Genomic DNA, 17,610 nt, shown 5'->3' on the forward strand with positions numbered 1-17,610 from the left:
ATAAGTCCCTTCCCATGTACTTTGCATCTTTCGTTTTCTTACAGGGTTTAATACCAAGTCCCCCATTACAAAAGAGCGTTTACAAACATTTTTGTCATACCACACCTTATCTCAGTGTCTCCCTTCCAGGAGTCTCTGATGAGATCTAGACCCCCCACCTTCCCTACTTTCCTCCCATATAAAAGATCAAAAGACAATACCAAACTGGGAGGGGTTGCAAGTGCTTTGGAGACTAGGATTATAATTCAGAATGAACTGCGCAACCTGGAGAATTGGTCTGAGCTAAATAGGATGAAATTCAATAAGGACAAGTGCAAAGTTCTCCACTTAGGAAGGAACAATCAGTTGCACACGTACAAAATGGGAAATAACTGCCTAGGAAGGAGCACTGCGGAAAGGGATCTGGGGGTCATAGTGGACCACAAGCTAATTATGAGTCGTCAATGTAATGCTGTTGCGAAAAAGCAAACATGATTCTGGGATGTATTAGCAGGAGTGTTGTAAGTAAGACACGAGTAGTAATTCTTCTGCTCTGCTCCGTGCTGATTAGACCTCAACTGGAGTATTGTGTCCAGTGCTGGGTGCCACATTTCAGGAAAGATGTGGACAAATTGGAGAAAGTCCAGAGAAGAGCAACAAAAATGACTAAAGGTCTAGAAACCATGACCTGTGAGACAAGACTGAAAGAACTGGGTTTGTTTGGTCTGGAGAAGAGAGGACTGAGAGGGGACATGATCACAGCTTTCAAATACATAAAAGGTTGTTACCAGGAGGAGGGAGAAAAATTGTTCTTCTTAACCTCTGAGGACAGGACAAGAAGCAGTGGGCCTAAATTGCAGCAAGGGCGGTTTAGACAAAACCTCCTTGGGAAAACCCACTCTACTAAAAATAGTGAGGAAGGCTATTGCCATAGTTTCTGCCTCAGTATTAGACAGAGCCACTGCCTTGGGATATCGCGTGACAAAATCCACCACCACTAAAATATACATATTCCCCCTGCGTGTGGGACATGGCATAGAGCTTACAATGTACATCACTACACTCATGAATGCCTCTTGTATTATGGCAAGCGGTATAGGGGGACTTTCTGGGGCCCTACAGGTCTTTTCCTTTTTTGGCAGAGTTCACAAGATCTGCAATAGCTCCTTACGTCATTCTGTATCCCTGGCCAGTAGAAGTTTTTCTTTAACTGGATATTTTCTTTAACAGGATATTTGTGCCCCCAGGTGTTCAGAAAGAGAGCAAATCATGTGCCAATAGTATTAGTTCCCCATGGTGCTAGATGGGCACAACCAATTGCTTATAGGGTTGCTCCAGGCTTTTGTTTTTTCCCACAGGGGCTTTCCTATACAACCTCCTATCCTCTTCAAAGAATCTCTCTCCATTTTCCCTCTGAGATATGCTACCTAATGTACTCCAGAGAGGCATCTGCCCTTTAAGGTTGCAAAGTCCAGCACTCAAAACTTAGGAAATGTCAGAACGTAAGGTTGCCAGTGCAACCTCCGTTTAGCCCCTTCTGTGTATATGCATTATGATACTTTCTTTTTAGATCATAGAATCATAGAAGATTAAGATTGGAAGGGATCTCGAGAGGTCATCTAGTCCAACCCCCTGATCAAAGCAGGGCCAACCCCAACTAAATCATCCCAGCCAGGGCTTTGTCAAACTGCACTTTAAAAACCTCTAAGGATGGAGATTCCACCACCTCCCTAGGTAACGCATTGCAGTGCTTCATCACCCTCCTAGTGAAAAAGTTTTTCCTAATATCCAACCTAGACCTCCTCCACTGCAACTTGAGCCCATTGCTCCTTGTTCTGTCTTGACTAATGGCCGTTGATGGACGTTTCTCCCGTGAATTTCTCTCATTCTTTTTTTAACCCGACTATGCTTTTGACCTTCACAACATCCCCTGGCAGTGAGTTCCACAGGTTGACAGCAAGTGGTGTGAAGTACTTCCTTCTGTTTGTTTTAAACCTTCTGCCAATTCCTTAAGTGACCACTGGTTTGTGTGCTACGTGAAGGGGTAAATAGCATTTCCCTATTCCCTTTCTCCACACCATTCATGGTTTTTCCTCTGGGTTTTTTTTTCTGACCCCCCCCCCCCCTTGCTTTCTGTTCCTTCCCCATTTATCCTCACAAGTTCTGTTAGGCCGGTGAGTACCATCCCATGCTCACAATCCCCCTACAGAAAGTGTTTAATTGCTCATAGCTGAGCCTGCAGTTTTCTTCATGCTGCAGAAACATCAGTTACCTGGATGCTACCAATAGGGCCCTGTCACAGCCTCTGACAACCTCTTTTACTTTGCTCCTTAGCCAGGGTGGCGTGTTTGGTTCTCTTACTGTTTTTGTTGATTTGGGGCATACATTTAGTTTGAGCCTCCTATTTTGGTGTTTTTAAAATTTCCGTGCAGCTTGCAGGCATTTCACTCTTGTGACTGTTCCTTTTCATTTCCATTGATCTAGCTTCCTCATTTTTTATGTTGCTGCCCTTTTCTGAAGTTAAATGCTACTGTGGTGGGTTTCTTTGGTATTTTCCCTCCTACAAGGATGTGAAATTGAATTACATGGTGGTCGCTATTACTGAGCAGTTCAGCTGCATTCACTTCTTGGACTAGATCCTGTGCTCCACTTAAGACGAAATCAAGAATTGCCTCTCTCCCTTGTGGGTTCCAGGACTAGCTGCTCCAAGAAACAGTCATTAATGGTGTCTAGAAATGGCATCTCTGCATCCCGTCCTGAGGTGACCTGTATCGGGTCAATTTGGGCATAGTTGAAACCCCCCATCATTATTGGGTTTTCTGTTTTTGTAGCCTCTCTAATCTCCCTGAGCTTTTCACAATAACCATCACCATCCTGGTCAGGTAGCTGGTAGTATATTCCTACTGCTAAACTCTTATTATTATATGGAATTTCTATCCATAAAGATTCTGTGGCACAGTTTGATTCCTTTAAGATTTTTACTATATTTGACTCTATACTTTCTTTCACATATAGTGCCACTCCCCCACCAGCACGACCTACTCGCTCATTCCTCTATATTGTGTTCCTGTGTATTTTGTACCTGGGTATTACCTTATCCCACTGGTTATCATTGTTCCACCAAGTTTCTGTGATGCCTGCTATATCAATATCCTCATTTAATACCAGGTACTCATGGGCACCCATCTTGGTATTTAGACTTTTTATATTTGTATACAAACACTTATAAATGAGTTGTCTGCCTTCGTGTGATGTACCTGAATGGGATTCTTTTTCGTTTGACTTTTTCTTTTCGGTTCCCACCTGTGTTTTGTTAACTGCTATCCTCTCCTCTTTACTAGAGTATAGAGTATCTCCTTTAATAAATCCTCCTCTAAAGGATGTCTTTGTCCAAACCATGTGGTCCTTCGCACCTGTCAGCTTTCCCCCAGCCCTTAGTTTAAAAACTCTTTTACGCCCTTTTTAATTTTACACGTTACATTTTGTTTTAGGTGAAGCCCATCCTTCCTATCTAGGCTTCTCCTTTCTCACAGGTTCCCCAGTTCCTAATAAACCTAAATCCCTTCTCCTAACACCATTGTCTCACCCATGCATTTCGACCTGTATTCTGCCTGTTTAACTGGCTCTGCACATGGAATTGGAAGCATTTCAGAGACAGCTATTATGGAGGCCCTGGACTTTAATCTCCAGGACCTCTCCTCCTACCTGTCCCCGGGCCATTGGTACCTACATGTACCATGACCACTGGCTCCTTCCCAGCATTGCACATAAGTCTATCAATGTCTTGGCACCCAGCAGGCAATTCAGCAGGTGATTCTACCCGTCATCACCAACCCAACTATCTACATTTCTAATAATTGAATCCCCCATTACTGTTCCTTGTCTCTTCCTAAAAATGGGGGTCCCTTCCCCCGGAGGGGTATCGTCAGTGCAAGAGGGTACCATGACATCACCTGGAAGGAGGGGCTGTCAGACTGGGAGTAGGACCAGGGCCTGATTAACTCTCCTGTGGGCCTGGGGCTATTAGATTTTGTGAGGCCCCTGAACACAAGTCTTTTCCCTAATTTTAAAACAAAATGATCACAGTTATGGCACCGAGGCTATTAATGCTTTTAAACTTGCCTTTAATTCCCATAAAGCCGTTCTGTGGTTACATTTCAGTCTTAAAATATGTAGCACAGGCGTCAGCAAGCTATGGCGTGTATGCCAAATGTGGCTCGCCAGCTGATTTTGAGCAGCACTCACGCTGGGCCCACGACAAGTTGGAGAGGGGCGGGAGGAAAGGGCAGTGCCGGGAGGGGGGAGCAGCCGCCGCATGGCACTGCTTGGGGCCAGGAGCGGCTCCTAGTCAAAGCGCTGGGCTCACGTCACATGGGAGAGGGGCGGGAGGGAGGGAATGGCTGGGATTTATTTTTGTGGGGCCCCCTGTTAGCTCGAGGCCCTGGGGTGCAGCCCCTAAAGCCCCTGCGTTAATCCGGCCCTGGGTAGGACTGCTCTATTGTGTCCCTCAATGTCTCCTCTGTGTACCTCTCTGTCTCTCTTAGTTCTTCCAGTTCAGCCTGGGCTCCAGAGCCCATACTTGGTGTAATCTCCCTCTGGCACTCCCTCCCTCACAAAACTCCCGTTTGCGGCTCCTGTTCGCTAGCCGGCCATTGGAGCAACTTACCTAGGCGCATGCTGGAGTCTCCATGGCTTGCCATCTGTAAGCAAAGATTGGCTATCTCTCTGAAAGAGGGGCTATGGCGCAAACAGAAGCTGTGGGCTTGATGCAGAAATTGGGTGAGGTTCTATGGCCTGTGTTATGCCGGAGGTCAGACTAGATGATCATCATGGTCCTGTCTGGCCTTACACTCTAAGAATCTGTTCCTAGAGTTGCTGCTTAAATACCCTGTGTTGTGCTAGCTGTGGACAGTCACAGGTGGCAGACGCTTAAGGTGGAAGGATTTCTTTCTTGCTGGGAGGGTGATTAGATCCCGGTCTGGCACGGCCCCAGCGCTGCAACATGCTTTGTAGGATCTAGGGACCTTTACTACTCCAAAGAAAGGGAAAGTACAGCTAGAGATAGCAACCCATTATACCTTTACTCCAGCCTGAGGTAGCTGCTACATGATTTTAAATTTTTCCAGGTGACGCCTCGTCTTAGGCGACAAGAAATGCCAGCAACTTCAATCACCCTAACGAAGACTGATAATGAATGAACTAATGTGAGTTGGAGTGTTATGCACTGTGATTGTGTGATTGCCTTTCACAGGTGTGTGGGTTTGGCTGGCAGAATCCAGCAGGTTTTGAGAGACAGCTGCAGGAACTTGGGCTGCACTCTGGTCTCTATCCGAGAACACAGAGGAAGCTAGGTCAGCCGCTTTTCAAGTGAGCAGCGAAACTCCCTCTGACTTCAATAAATCCGTTCTGAGGACGAACTAGCAATCATGGGTGAAAACGTTCCCAGGCAGGTGGCTAAAGAAACCAGACTTGACGCGTGAGGCTGAGGATCTGTCATATTTTCCATTAGCCTGAGAAGTGGCTTTTGCTTTGTTCCGATGGTTTGCTGATCCTGCTGGGCGGGGGACAGATGAGAGGGTGAATTCTCCCAGTCACTTAACAACCAGGATTTCATTCAGGAAAACTGCCCTGCTTACAGCTTGTTTTCTTCTGCATCTTCATTTAACAGATGCCAGAAAGGCCAAACTTTTGGTTCTGATTTATTCACCTTGTCAGGGGGCCTCTCATTCCCCCAGGTGTGTACTCATTCTGTGGGGGTCAAGAAGACAATACCATCTTCCATAACAGTGAGAGACACCCTGTTGAATAAAATAACCACGTAACTTAGCTCTGACGTGAAGTGGAGGGAGAATGTGGGAAATGTAGCCTGGTAAAAATTAGAAGCTTACGAATGTTGTAATGTACTAGCGTTAGGTGTGTGAGTGAGTGATGTTATCCTTTGGACTAGTGATAGACAAGATAGCATTACTTCTTGTCTGAGGTAACACAGTGCAGTGGTTAGAGTGCAAGACCTGGATTTAACTCCCTGCTCCGTCACGGACTTGCTGTGTGACCTAGGGCAAGTCACTTTGTGTTTCAGTATCCCCACCTTTAAACAGGGAGGGTAATTAACCATTGGCGTAAGTTGCCCAAGGTGGACGGCAATTTTAAATCAAGATGGGACATTTTTCTGAAATATCTGCTCTAGGAATTATCTTGAGGATGTTCTCTGGTCTTTGGGATGCAGGAGGTCAGGCCAGAAGATCACAGGGGACCCTTCCGGCTTTGGAATCTAGGAATCAATGAATAAAGTGAGGACGTCATGGTTACAGGGTTAGCGGCACTTCTGGCGTCTTGAGCCTCTTGTCCTTCACCTGTCCTGAGGTGAGATCTCCATTCTTTCTCTCTCAGACCAGGATCTGGTGACACCACCTGCATGTTGCTCTGCAGGTCCAACTGGGTGCAGGTTCCCCGCTTTTCTTCCCTTAGGGAGCCAGTGGCCTTCTTAAAACCATGTGATTTTTATTTAGCAGTAGGAACAAAGCTCTAGAGGTCAAATGATTTTAAATTAACAAACAGCCTATACACATCTATCTTACTGAAAGGCCTACTATCCCAGAAGGGCAGGCCGGCCTAGCTTCTCCAGACACGCCCACCAAGTTCCTGCATCTGATTCTGGTTTCCCCTGTCCCCAAGACACTGAATATCCTGTTAAATCTTGCCAGCCTTCTTTGTCCTACAGAAGGCTTATTCAAGTCTTGGTGAGCTTTGGCCCATGATGGTCAATCCAGTCCAGTAGGCTCAGTGGGGGATCAAGCTTCTGTCACTCCTTTCATTGTCCCTTGAACAATCTCCAGTGTCAGCTGGTAGGTGTCTATCCCAAGTCATCCTCTCCTTCCTCCCTCTTCTCTGGGCTGACTCTCTAGTGAGACATGCTTAAACCAAAATGCCGAAAGCATCATCCCAACTGCCAGGCCAACAGGCAGCAGCAATCAATTATCACAGGGCAATTCTGTATTCACTGGAGGGGATAATAACTCCCGCACCTTACAGGGGTGTTGCGAGCTGAAATACAGTAAACAGTGCGAGGTTCTCAGATGCCCCAATGATAAGGGCCCCATAAATACCTAAGGGCCTTTCTATGGGGGAAAGTTTCAGCGGTTCTTCTTTGAGTGTTTGCTCATGTCGATTCCATTCTAGGTGTGTGCACGCCTCCGTGTACGGTTACCGGAATTTTTTTCCCTTTAGCAGAACCTGGCTCCAGTGCCCCCTGCAGTCCTGCACACATGCCACGGTATAACAGGTGCTGACGGCCCTACGTCCCCTCAGTTTCTTCTTTCCACCCGTGATGATTGCTGGAACTGTTCTGCTTGCTTTCGCAAGTGCTCCTTTAGTAGCCGAAGCAGGGTTAGCTAGTTTGTTTATCGTTATATGTTCTTTGTTAGTTAAGTAGTTGTAAATAGTTGATAGTTAAGTTAGGAGTAGTCCCTGCTGAAACCTTCACCCGGGAGCGGGGCATGCCCGGGTCTCCGGGTTTCAAGCCCTACATCTCCTGCAGCAAGCCCTTCCTTCTTAGTGACCCGCATGACAGTTGTCTAAAGTGCCTGGGAGAAGCTCACAGGAAGGAGAAGTTCAAGATCTGTAAGACTTTCAGGCCACGGACACAAAAGGAGAAGGAAATCCACCTGAAGGCCTTGCTGATGGAGGTAGCGCTGAGACCAGCCTCCGAGCTGGAACGATCTACCTCGGTGCTGAGCATCGTTTCGGGGCAAAGCACCTAGTCGGCACTGGCCCCGCTATTGCACTGGACTTCTTCCTTTTCCCCATTGAGGGAGAAACAGAGGAAGCAGCGTTCAGATAGGAACCGCTCCCTCCGCACTGGAAAAGTTCAGGGAAGCGGGCTTGAGAGTGGGGTCTGTACCGGACCAACCAGCTGAGGGTCAGCAGGAGACGGGATCGCCACCCAGAAGTGCGACCCTGCCAAGAGAGCCACCCCCAACTCCAAGGGAGAAGGGGACCTCTTCAGATTGCGGTGCCATTGACGCCGGAGGCATTCCAGGCAGCGAGGAACCTGATGTCCCTGTATTTGCCTCCTTCTCCTAAGCACCCGTTGAAGGAGAAGGCTCCGGTTTCCAGGGGGAAGCCCGCGATGGGTCCCCTGCAATGGCTGCACCGCTCCCCTGACCAGAGGCATTCATCGCTGAGGACCAGGTCACTGCGCAGGGAGTCGTCATCACAGCGGCACCGGTCTCCGAGGGGGCGTTCCCGATCCCCATTTCCGGGGCGTTCCTTGGCAGTGGAACACCAGCGACAGAGGCGATCTCCGTTGTCATTGCGGCACCGATCCTGGTCTCCGGCACCGAGGGCCCCGCGTTCTGACGGGCAGCGCCGATCCCACTCATCTTCGCATAGACGTTCGCTAGATGGGAGTCGGTGCCATTCCCGCTCCCCGGCACCGACAATTTTACCAGTACGGCGCAGAACCCGGTCACCAGTGAGGGACTCTTCACCTAGGGGAGGCAAACGACGCCATAAGTCTTCGGCACCGAGGCACCGATTTTCGACGCGGCACTGGGTCTCACTCATCCTCTGGGCATGGATCCTCGGCAACCCGGCACCGGTCAGGCAAGCGGCACCGCCGCTCGCCGTCTTCTCACTCCCCAATGCCGAGGCGGTGTTTGTCAGAGCGCCATGGTACTTCAGCAAGAAGAGTCTCTGAGATTAGGGCACTTACCTCAGAACCACCATACACAACCTTCTCTAAGGACAAGGTCCAGTTGCGGCCTCATCCTGTGTTCTTACCCAAAGTGGTGTCTCAATTTCATTGTAACCAGGATATATTTCTTCCAGTGTTCTTTCCCAAGCCGCATGGCTCGGAGGAAGAACGGAGGTGGCACATGCTTGACGTTAGGCGGGCGTAAGCTTTCTACATTGAACGCACTAAGTCCAGAGGACTGCAAAATTTTTTGTTGCAGTGTTGGATAGGATGAAAGGTTTACCTGTCTCCCCCCAGTGGATTTCCTCCTGGATAACTTCCTGCATCTAGTTTTGTTACAAGCAGGCGAAGGTGCCTCTACTGGGTGTCGTCACAGCCCACTCCACCAGCTTCCTCGGCGGCCTTTCTGGCGCAGGTAGAGCTGCCACCTGGTCGTCGGTGCACACCTTCACGTCCCACCACGCCATCGTCCAGCAGGCACGGGATGATGCCGGTTTCGGCAGAGCGGTGCTGCAGACGGCTCATCTGTGAACTCCGGGCCCACCTCCATGGTGCTGCTTGTGAGTCACCTAGAATGGAATGGACATGAGCAAGCACTCGAAGAAGAAAAGACGGTTACTTACCTTGTAACTGTTGTTCTTCGAGATGTGTTGCTCATGTCCAGTCCATGACCCGCCCCCCATCCCAGCTGCCGGAGTTGGCAGCAAGAAGGAATTGAGGGGGTGTAGGGCCGGCACCTTCTGTTATACTGCGGCATGTGTGCGGGACTCCAGGGGGCACCGGAGCCGGCCCTACAGGTACTGCTAAAGGGAAAAAAATTCCAGTAACCATACACGGAGGCGCGCACACACCTACAATGGAATGGGCATCAGCAACACATCTCGAAGAACAACAGTGACAAGGTGAGTAACTGTCTTTTATCCGGGTATTGTTATCCGGGTGTAGAACAACCCCTCCAGTGTATGGCTGCTCTGTTATTCTGCTGGAAAAGGGTTGTTTTCAGTTTAGCTTAAACGCCTTCCCAAACAGCATGAGCTCAACTAAAAAAAAGGTTCTCTTTTTTTTATAATAAGTGAATGCCCACGCAGGGAGTTACACCACTATGGCTGTCTCTGGTTAAATTCACACCTTGGGTTATACAGAAAAAACTTTCCAATGTAGACAAGGTCATGGATGGATAGACAGATACACACTGTCACCTAAGGGCTCTCTGAAGTAGCAAAGGTCTGTAATTTTTATTCCCTAGAACTGTAGGATCAGCGTTGAAACGCCAGCTCCCCGTGTGTGTGTCTGTGTAAGAGTTTTAGACAATAATTGTTTCTTGTCTGCAGACTTTGGGCATATCTCACTCTAAGAGGAGGGGGTGTGTGTGTGTGGGTGGGTGTGTGTGTGGGTGTGTGTGTGTGTATTGCAGTGCTGTGCTGTGCTTCGCTGCAGCATGGAGGCTGGTTTGCCGTGTCGAACAGTGAGTGCTGCTGAGATTCTGGTTATACACTGAGTAGTAGCAGGGCAGGGAAGACGCTGAAATCACTTCAAGCCCACAGGCTAATTTGGTTCCTTTTGTGGTTTGAGGCAAGGAGCCAAATAGACCCTCAGGTCTTTTACTGCAGTTTCCAGCTCTTGGACAGGCAGGAACGCTGTGCTGTGCCTGCCGCATGCCTGTGGTGATTGCTGCCGAGTGCACGCTGGCTCTCTTGTGACTTTCCCCAGACTTCATGTGAGACGTGTGTGATGTGTGCCCGATGCCTTTCTCCGAGATCCAGCGGTGTCACAGCGCATGGCCCTGGCCTGCGGCAGCTCTGGTCTGGTTGTTCAGGGCCTGATTCTCATTTACGCTGATGCCCTGGGGCACCACTCTGGCGATGCGTAAGAGCCTTTCCAGGTGGGTGTCAGTTGACTTTCCTGGTAAGGCCCTGTTTACACTGCCAGTGTAGGGCAAAAGGGGGCATTCATGCAGATGAGAATCATGCCCTCGGTCCTCAGAGTTGCTTCTGAAACAGACTCCGCTTGTGGGGAGTGTGGTCTCCACTCTCCATACGCTCAGATGACACCCGTTAATTCCCTGCGCTCCTGCAGCTGGAAAATCATGCTGCCCCCCTCAAGCGATGAACTAGTCAGGGAGAAAAAAATTCCTGCCTGTCATCAGAACCATGTATCACCTTGCTGATAAATTCACCCTCCAGGAGTAGGGAAGCCCCTGCAGTGTGAACTCCCTCCACTGGCCCCAGAACAGGAATGGCGAGGGCAGCAGCAGAACCAACTGCAGCCATGCTGCCCTGCCGGCCAACATGCCTTCCCCGCCGTCTGAAGGGCCAGGAGCTTGTCATGAGCCGGGAGCAGAGTTCAGTCCTCTAGGCCCATTCAGCTCCTGGAGGCTTTGCTGAGACTGCTGACAAGGATCGGTGCTCTGGATGACTCTTTCCTCTGCAGGGAGGGTCTTGCATGCCCGGGCGCTCTCTATACCTGGGAATGTACCCACATCAGGCGCCGCTTTCCAATGGAGGAAGGTTTTATTTCAGTTCCTTTTAGCCTCCCAATGCAATTCATGCTTTACAGAAACGGTGGCTGGGAAATCTCCTAGCCCTTAGGAGAAATCACTAGGTGAGGTGGCGGATGATCTGCTACTTGGAGTCTTTGTCGGTGTTGCTTTGTGGACAGAGCACTGGTCTGAGAATCGGGAGAGCTGGGTTTCTATGCCTGGCTCTGCCGCTGGCTTGCTAGTGGCTTTGGGCAAGTCACGTCCCTGCTGTCTGCCTTAGTTTCCCCATCTGTAAAAGGGGGTTTTATTGATACTTGCCTACTTTGCAAAGGGCTTTGAGATCCATTAATGAAAAACGCTATGTCACGTCTAGGGATTATTACTCTTAATAATTAGACGCCCGATTGGACGTCTCTCTGCAAGTAACACACTGGCTCAGCCACAGGTTACTGGGCTTGATTTAGGAATTACTGGGCGAACTTTGATGGCCTGTGTTATGCAGGAGATAAAGCTAAAGGATCACAAATGTCCCTTCTGGCCTTTCCACCATGAACACGAGCAGCTGGCTTCCTCCGGATCTCTGGTGGCTTCGCTTTGTTCTCCCCTTGCATTATGGCCAACATGCCTCAATCTTGACTTGGAGGCACCTTCCCTGTGTCAGTTCATTCAGTCTGTTCTGTTCTACATTGGCTCTTATGCTGCGCTCATCACTGTGGTATCTGCATGTCTTTCAGTCATGCATTAAGTGACTAACATCTGTCACGTGTTGTCTGTTCTCTCGTCGTCTCCCTGGGGGAGAAGCGTGTGCGGCTTTGGTAATTAAAAAAATATAGAGATAGATAGATAGATACCTGTTGCTCTGCACTGTGCCAGAGGGGCAGCGTTGTTGACCATGGTCTTCACCATGGCGCTTTAGTCGGACTTCTAGATGTCCTGGGCCGAGGCCATTGAGTTCCTTGAAGACAAGGGCTGAGACCTTGAACGTGAGTTGCCATTCTCCCAGTGTAGGGAGCAGAGGACAGGCTTGATGGTTGATGGTAGTCTGTGTTGCTGAGGAAACATGCCGCGTTCCGTATTAGCTGGCGTTCCCTAAGCACTGAAGTTTTTGTGCCTTGGTATATACCATTGCCGTAGACCAGCTGTGAGGCGATGGAAGCGTGAATAACTTGTCTAGGTCAGCATCTGCCAGGATGGGCAGAGTCTCCTAGCCGACCAGAGAGGATAGAAAGCATTGCTCATGGATGCTGCTCTGTGAGAACTCCGCGTTGGCGAGGAATCCAGGAGTACTCCTAAACCACGGACCGAATTGGTCAATTGTGGGGGTGTCCCTTTAACCAAAGGTGGCTGCACCATACTGGCAGCAGACGCCTCAAAACGTTTTCCTCTGCCCACCAGCATGACTTCTATGTTGCTCGGGTTCAACTTCAACCAGCTGTTCTTCATTGATGGTCTGATCTTGTCCAAGCACTGGGCCATCTTGGTGGCAGTGGTGTGGTCATAGGTGGTGAAGGGTTAGGTAGAGCTGTGTGCTTTTCCAAAACCAAGAACACCGCACAAGCACCTAGCCAGCTGTGCAATGCTGTGCTCTGGAGGTCCTGACCCTGGCGGACAACAGCTTCCGCTCTGAAGCATGAAATCCGATCACCTTGATCTTCTCCTGCATGATTGTAAAAGTCGTTGGTCGTAAGAATGACCTGGCCCTTCTTAAAACAAACTAGCTGTAGTATTTGACTTGCTCTCCTGCAGCAGTGAGTTCCACAGGCTGAGTAGGTGACGTGTCTGCGTGCACGCGTGTGTATTTCCTTTTATTTGTCCTAAGCCAAAAGAGTAAAGTGTTAAAATGTCAATGGGACTTCGGTTCCTGAGTCACTTTGGAAAATGGGGCTTTATGAGCTGCTTTGGAAATTTTACCCAAAATGTTCAGTTTTGGGTATTTAAAGTTAGGCACCTAAATTCTTATTCAGACTCCTGATTTTCAGAGAGTCACTTCCTCATGGGTGTGACTGAGTCCTCATCATCTCGAAAATCAAGTGGCCGCAGTAATAATTTAGGTGCATAACAACATTTTTGTTAGGCTTAAAATCACCAGTCCTTAATTGTATTGAGTATTTGTGTGTGTGTGTGTGTGTGTGTGTGTGTGTGTGTGTGTGTGTGTGTGTGTGTGTGTGTGTGTGTGTGTGTGTGTGTGTATTTATACACCCACACTCCTGGGTACCATGGAGATCAATGCCTTAGAAATACTGTGGACAGGTAGGACTGTACCTGGGGCAGGGAAAGGGTTAATCTTTCTAGCATCTGAAATCTTCATCCAGAGTTCTAGGTCACTGACATATTCTGACTGAATCTCTTTCCCACTGCTCCTCCTCTAGGACCACAAGAAGCTGGAAGGTAATTTGCTGCTCACAGATGCGACTGGAAATTACTTTCACCGGGAGCCCATTGCTGTTTGCGTTTCTCAGGGCAGTTATTAGGAGTTATTTAATCTACTGCTTGCAAATAAAAAGCAAAACAGTTCTAATAACCAAGATTAGTTAGTTCTGCGTGTGAGAGCCAGGCCTGGGGAGGGAGGCCAACAGTCTGGCATGCATGCGTCTCTAGCATCTAGACCTAAATTCTCCTAGGTATGCTCTTATCTGAGGACTTTATTATGGTGGATTTTTGGTAACTTGAAACAAAGAACCGAGGGACTAAAACTAGTGCTCTTCAGACAGCAGGCCTGACTTATGCTAAGGATCCTGGTAGCATCAAGGGAGCCTTAAAGTGGGTGGAACAAGCTGTCCTGAGCAGCAAAGCTCCCTGGCTGGTGCCTCCTAGTTCTCTGCCAGCCCTGCTCACTGCCCCAGCATAGGAGGAAAGGGCTGGTGGAAAATTTTCCGTAAGAACCATTTAGACGGAAAATTGGGTTTTCAGCTAAACTAAATTTTTCACAAAAATTGCCTGCTTTCCACGCACGCTCTTTTTTTTTTTTTTCTTTTTTGTCAAAAACTGACAGACCCAAAAATCAAAATATTTTGACTGTGAAGGCTTCAAATGGCATCACGGGAGATGTCATTAGACCAGGCAGCCCTGTCCTTAGAGAGGAGAAATGGAAGCATGAGGAATCTGAACTACATCTCCCAGTATATCCAATGTGGAATAGTTCAGTTTTTGGCTAAAATATTTTGTGTTTTCGTTTTTCGCCAAAGAGTTGAATTTTCTGTTGAAAGTTTGGGGTTTTGGTGAAAATGCTGCTTTTTTTCGTCAAAATTTTCTGCTGGAAAAAAAATCTATTTTCTGACCTAGCAGGTAGAGTCAGGGCATGGGCAGGCAGATGGCACTGCCCCAAGCTTGTTCTGTTTTTCGTACAGTCCTGGGGTTGCTCTACCATACGCTGGGCGCTGGACAGGTCCCTGAATAGCCCCACAACGCAGGGAGTAGAGCTGGTTGGGAAATGATCTTTTGTTCCTGCAAAAAATTATGAAGCAAAAAAACCCCATTATTTCATTTTTTTTTAATTGAAATTTTTCTGCAAAAGCACTTTTCTCCCAGGATTTCATCAAAATAATGGAAAATCCTAATTTTTTGGGCCAAAAACTGGGTTTTTTTTGTTTTGCTTTCAGCGAAAATGTTTGATTTACATTGCCAAAAAAACCCAACCCAGAAATATTTTGATTTTTGAGCTGAAATCTTTCAGGTTTTGTTATGACGTTGAGAACCTGAAAAATGTTGCTGGCAACCGATACTTCCCATGGAAGTTTCCGTTTTGATAACAAAGCCACTTTTCATAGGAGGACCAAAAAATTCCATTAAAAAATGTTGCCTAGCCATAACGGAGAGTGCCAAGGTAGCTTCAAGTCTTCTTTATCCCCTACCTGCATGCTCTGTCCCTCCCTCAAATGCGGCAAGAGAGGAACTAAGAACCGGGTCCATTCCTTCTGTGCGTTTGGGGCCCATGTTTATTGACATCACAGGGATGAAGATACTAGGATTGAATGTGCTGTAGTGGAGATGGAGCTCAGTCAGAACCCAAATCCTCCCCCGCCCCCGTGTTGGAGTCATTTTGGTGGGTGTCCGGACCAGGCAGCTCTGGCCACGTCTCTGCAGTCGCAGTCAAAGTGACTTTGCCCCTTTGCTTAGTGGCTCAGGTGCGCCTCATCTCAGTTTTGAACGACCATTTAAAGCCCGTTCAGCGCTGCGTTGGAACGGTGGTGATTGAAAGTTGATGGGGTGAGGGTGGGGAGGGCATTCCTGTCCATGGGGGCGCTGGTTTGGTGTTCTCAATCCAGTTCCCAGGGAACGGGTATCCATTGAGCCACAAACCACCATGGCGTTTGCCACGAACCAGTGGCCATCTCAACAGACAGGCCAAGGGTTGAACTGGCCTGAACTCCCGTTTCACACTGTGGAAGAGATGAGACTGTGCAGCCAACTTCTCAAGGAACTCCTATTAACGTCAACTTGGGGCTTTGTCTCTTTCCAGTGGCTGGACCTCCTATGGCGGTTTGAGTCAGCTGTTGCATTTATCGACCTGGGCACTCAGCTCAGGCAGGAGAGCTTCGTGCTTTTGAATCCAGAGGTCCCAGGTTCAGACTGCACAGATAACCGAAGCAGGGTGGATGGGTGGGTGAGGAGGTGGGGACATCCCAGTCTTTCAGGTCAAAGACCCACCGCAGTGGATAATAATAAAGCATGACGCTTTCAATGTGCTTGTCACCCAGGGAGCTCAAAGCATTTGATGGAAGTAGGCAAATATCACTGTTGTGAGGGGACGGATGGGGGAGTTGGTCGAGCCCAGGGCCGTGGTGCGGGGAAGTTATCAATCACGGAGTAGAGCGAGGCGTATTAGTGATCAGTGTGGTAACTACTAGGTCCAGCTGCCTCCCTTGGCGTCTCGCTTTCATTGTGAGGGGAGGGACTGAAGGGGCCATTTTAAAGGAAAAGGCTTTTGGTCCTGAATTCTTGTCTCTCCTCTCTCCTCACAGCTGATAGTTGAAAAGACAACTGACTACCCTTCCGCTGAATACTCTCTGGTGGAGGATGTAGCCCTCCACTTCACGTGTTTGATGGACAGACTGAACGAGCAGCGCCTGTTTCAGCCGGACCTGTGCGATGTGGACATCGTCCTCGTTCAGCAGAAGAGCGTCTTCCCCGCCCACAAGGGGGTCCTTGCCGCCTACAGCCAGTTCTTCCACTCTCTCTTCACCCAGAACAAGCAGCTGCAGCGGGTAGAGCTCTCCCTGGAGGCCCTGACTTCCCAAGGCTTCCAGCAGATCCTCAACTTCATCTACACCTCCAAGCTGCTGGTGAACGCCTGCAATGTGCAGGACGTCCTGAATGCCGCAGCCGTGCTGCAGATGAACAACATCGCCTCCTCCTGCCAGGAGCTCATCAACACCAGGTCCCTCAGCCTGGCCATGGCCAGCGACATGGCCCTGTCCCCTGACGCCTGCGGCAACGCTGTCCCCCCGCAGTACTACTGCGAGATTAAGCAAGAGATGGACTCTCCTCACCCCAAGATCTACGCCCGGGAAGGAAATGACCCCTACTCGGTGCGAGTAGAAGACAGGGTGGATGGAGGTGGGAATGAGCACCTCCCGGCAGTGGCTGCCAAGCAGTATTATAAGGAGGAGAAGGACGCTGGCCTGGCCACCATGTGCAAGATGGAGTCTGAGGAGGATCTGGACAGCCAGGGCTCTTACAACCGGGAGCAGATCATTGTGGAGGTGAACCTCAACAACCAAACCCTCAACGTCTCCAAGGGGACGGAAGGGAAGCCCACTGCCAACGAGGCTGCCGCCGTGATCAGCCGGCCTGACGGGGATGGGCGTGACACGGAGGAGGAAGGGGAGGAGGAGAACGAGGAGGCCGGGGAGGAGGAGGAGGACGCCGAGGTGGGGGAGGAGGAAGAGGAGGAGCACACTGAAGAGGAAGACCTGGAGGAGACCACCGAAGAGGAGGAGGAGGAGGAAGAGGAGGACGACGAAGAGGTCTCCGAAGCGAAAAGGGAAAAATCTGGGCAGCCCCGCAGGGGCAGCAGGTCATCCAAGGCCCCCAAGTCCACTATGTCCACCAGGTCCCAGGATCTGGCCAAGGCGGTGGAGGAAGAGGACGGCCAGCGTGGGAGGAAGAGGAAAAAGGACCTGCAGGACGGGCTGGGCCCGAAAGTCAAGCTGGAGGAGAAGCAGCACTACCCCTGCAAGAAGTGCCCCCGCGTGTTCAACAACCGCTGGTACTTGGAGAAGCACATGAACGTCACCCACAGCCGCATGCAGATCTGTGACAAGTGCGGCAAGCGTTTCCTGCTGGAGAGCGAGCTGCTGCTGCACCACCAGACGGACTGCGAGAAGAACATCCAGGTGAGCCGCCGGCATGCCCCGCCTGGTGAGATGCCAGATATGTGCAGGGAGAGGGCCTGGGACTCCCTGCAGAGCCACGAGTGATGCACCAGGTACTCTGGGATTGCAGCTGGGGCGCCATG

General features: G+C 49.6%; 1 protein-coding gene across 3 annotated transcripts in view; it reads left to right on the forward strand.

The window, feature by feature from the left end:
- The window catches only part of ZBTB47 (zinc finger and BTB domain containing 47), a 104,248-nt gene that overhangs the window by 62,577 nt on the left and 24,061 nt on the right, over positions 1-17,610 (forward strand). For all 3 annotated transcript variants that reach the window (XM_067530474.1, XM_067530473.1, XM_067530475.1), the window contains exon 2: positions 16,115-17,488. In XM_067530474.1, the coding sequence (XP_067386575.1) occupies positions 16,196-17,488 (1,293 nt within the window). In that variant the 5' untranslated portion in view covers positions 16,115-16,195. The remainder of the gene's footprint in view (positions 1-16,114; positions 17,489-17,610) is intronic.

The sequence above is a fragment of the Emydura macquarii genome, unplaced genomic scaffold (assembly GCF_026122565.2).
Source record: "Emydura macquarii macquarii isolate MOO-44397 ecotype Brisbane River unplaced genomic scaffold, CSIRO-AGI_Emac_v2 contig_3080, whole genome shotgun sequence".
Classification (NCBI taxonomy): domain Eukaryota; kingdom Metazoa; phylum Chordata; order Testudines; family Chelidae; genus Emydura; species Emydura macquarii.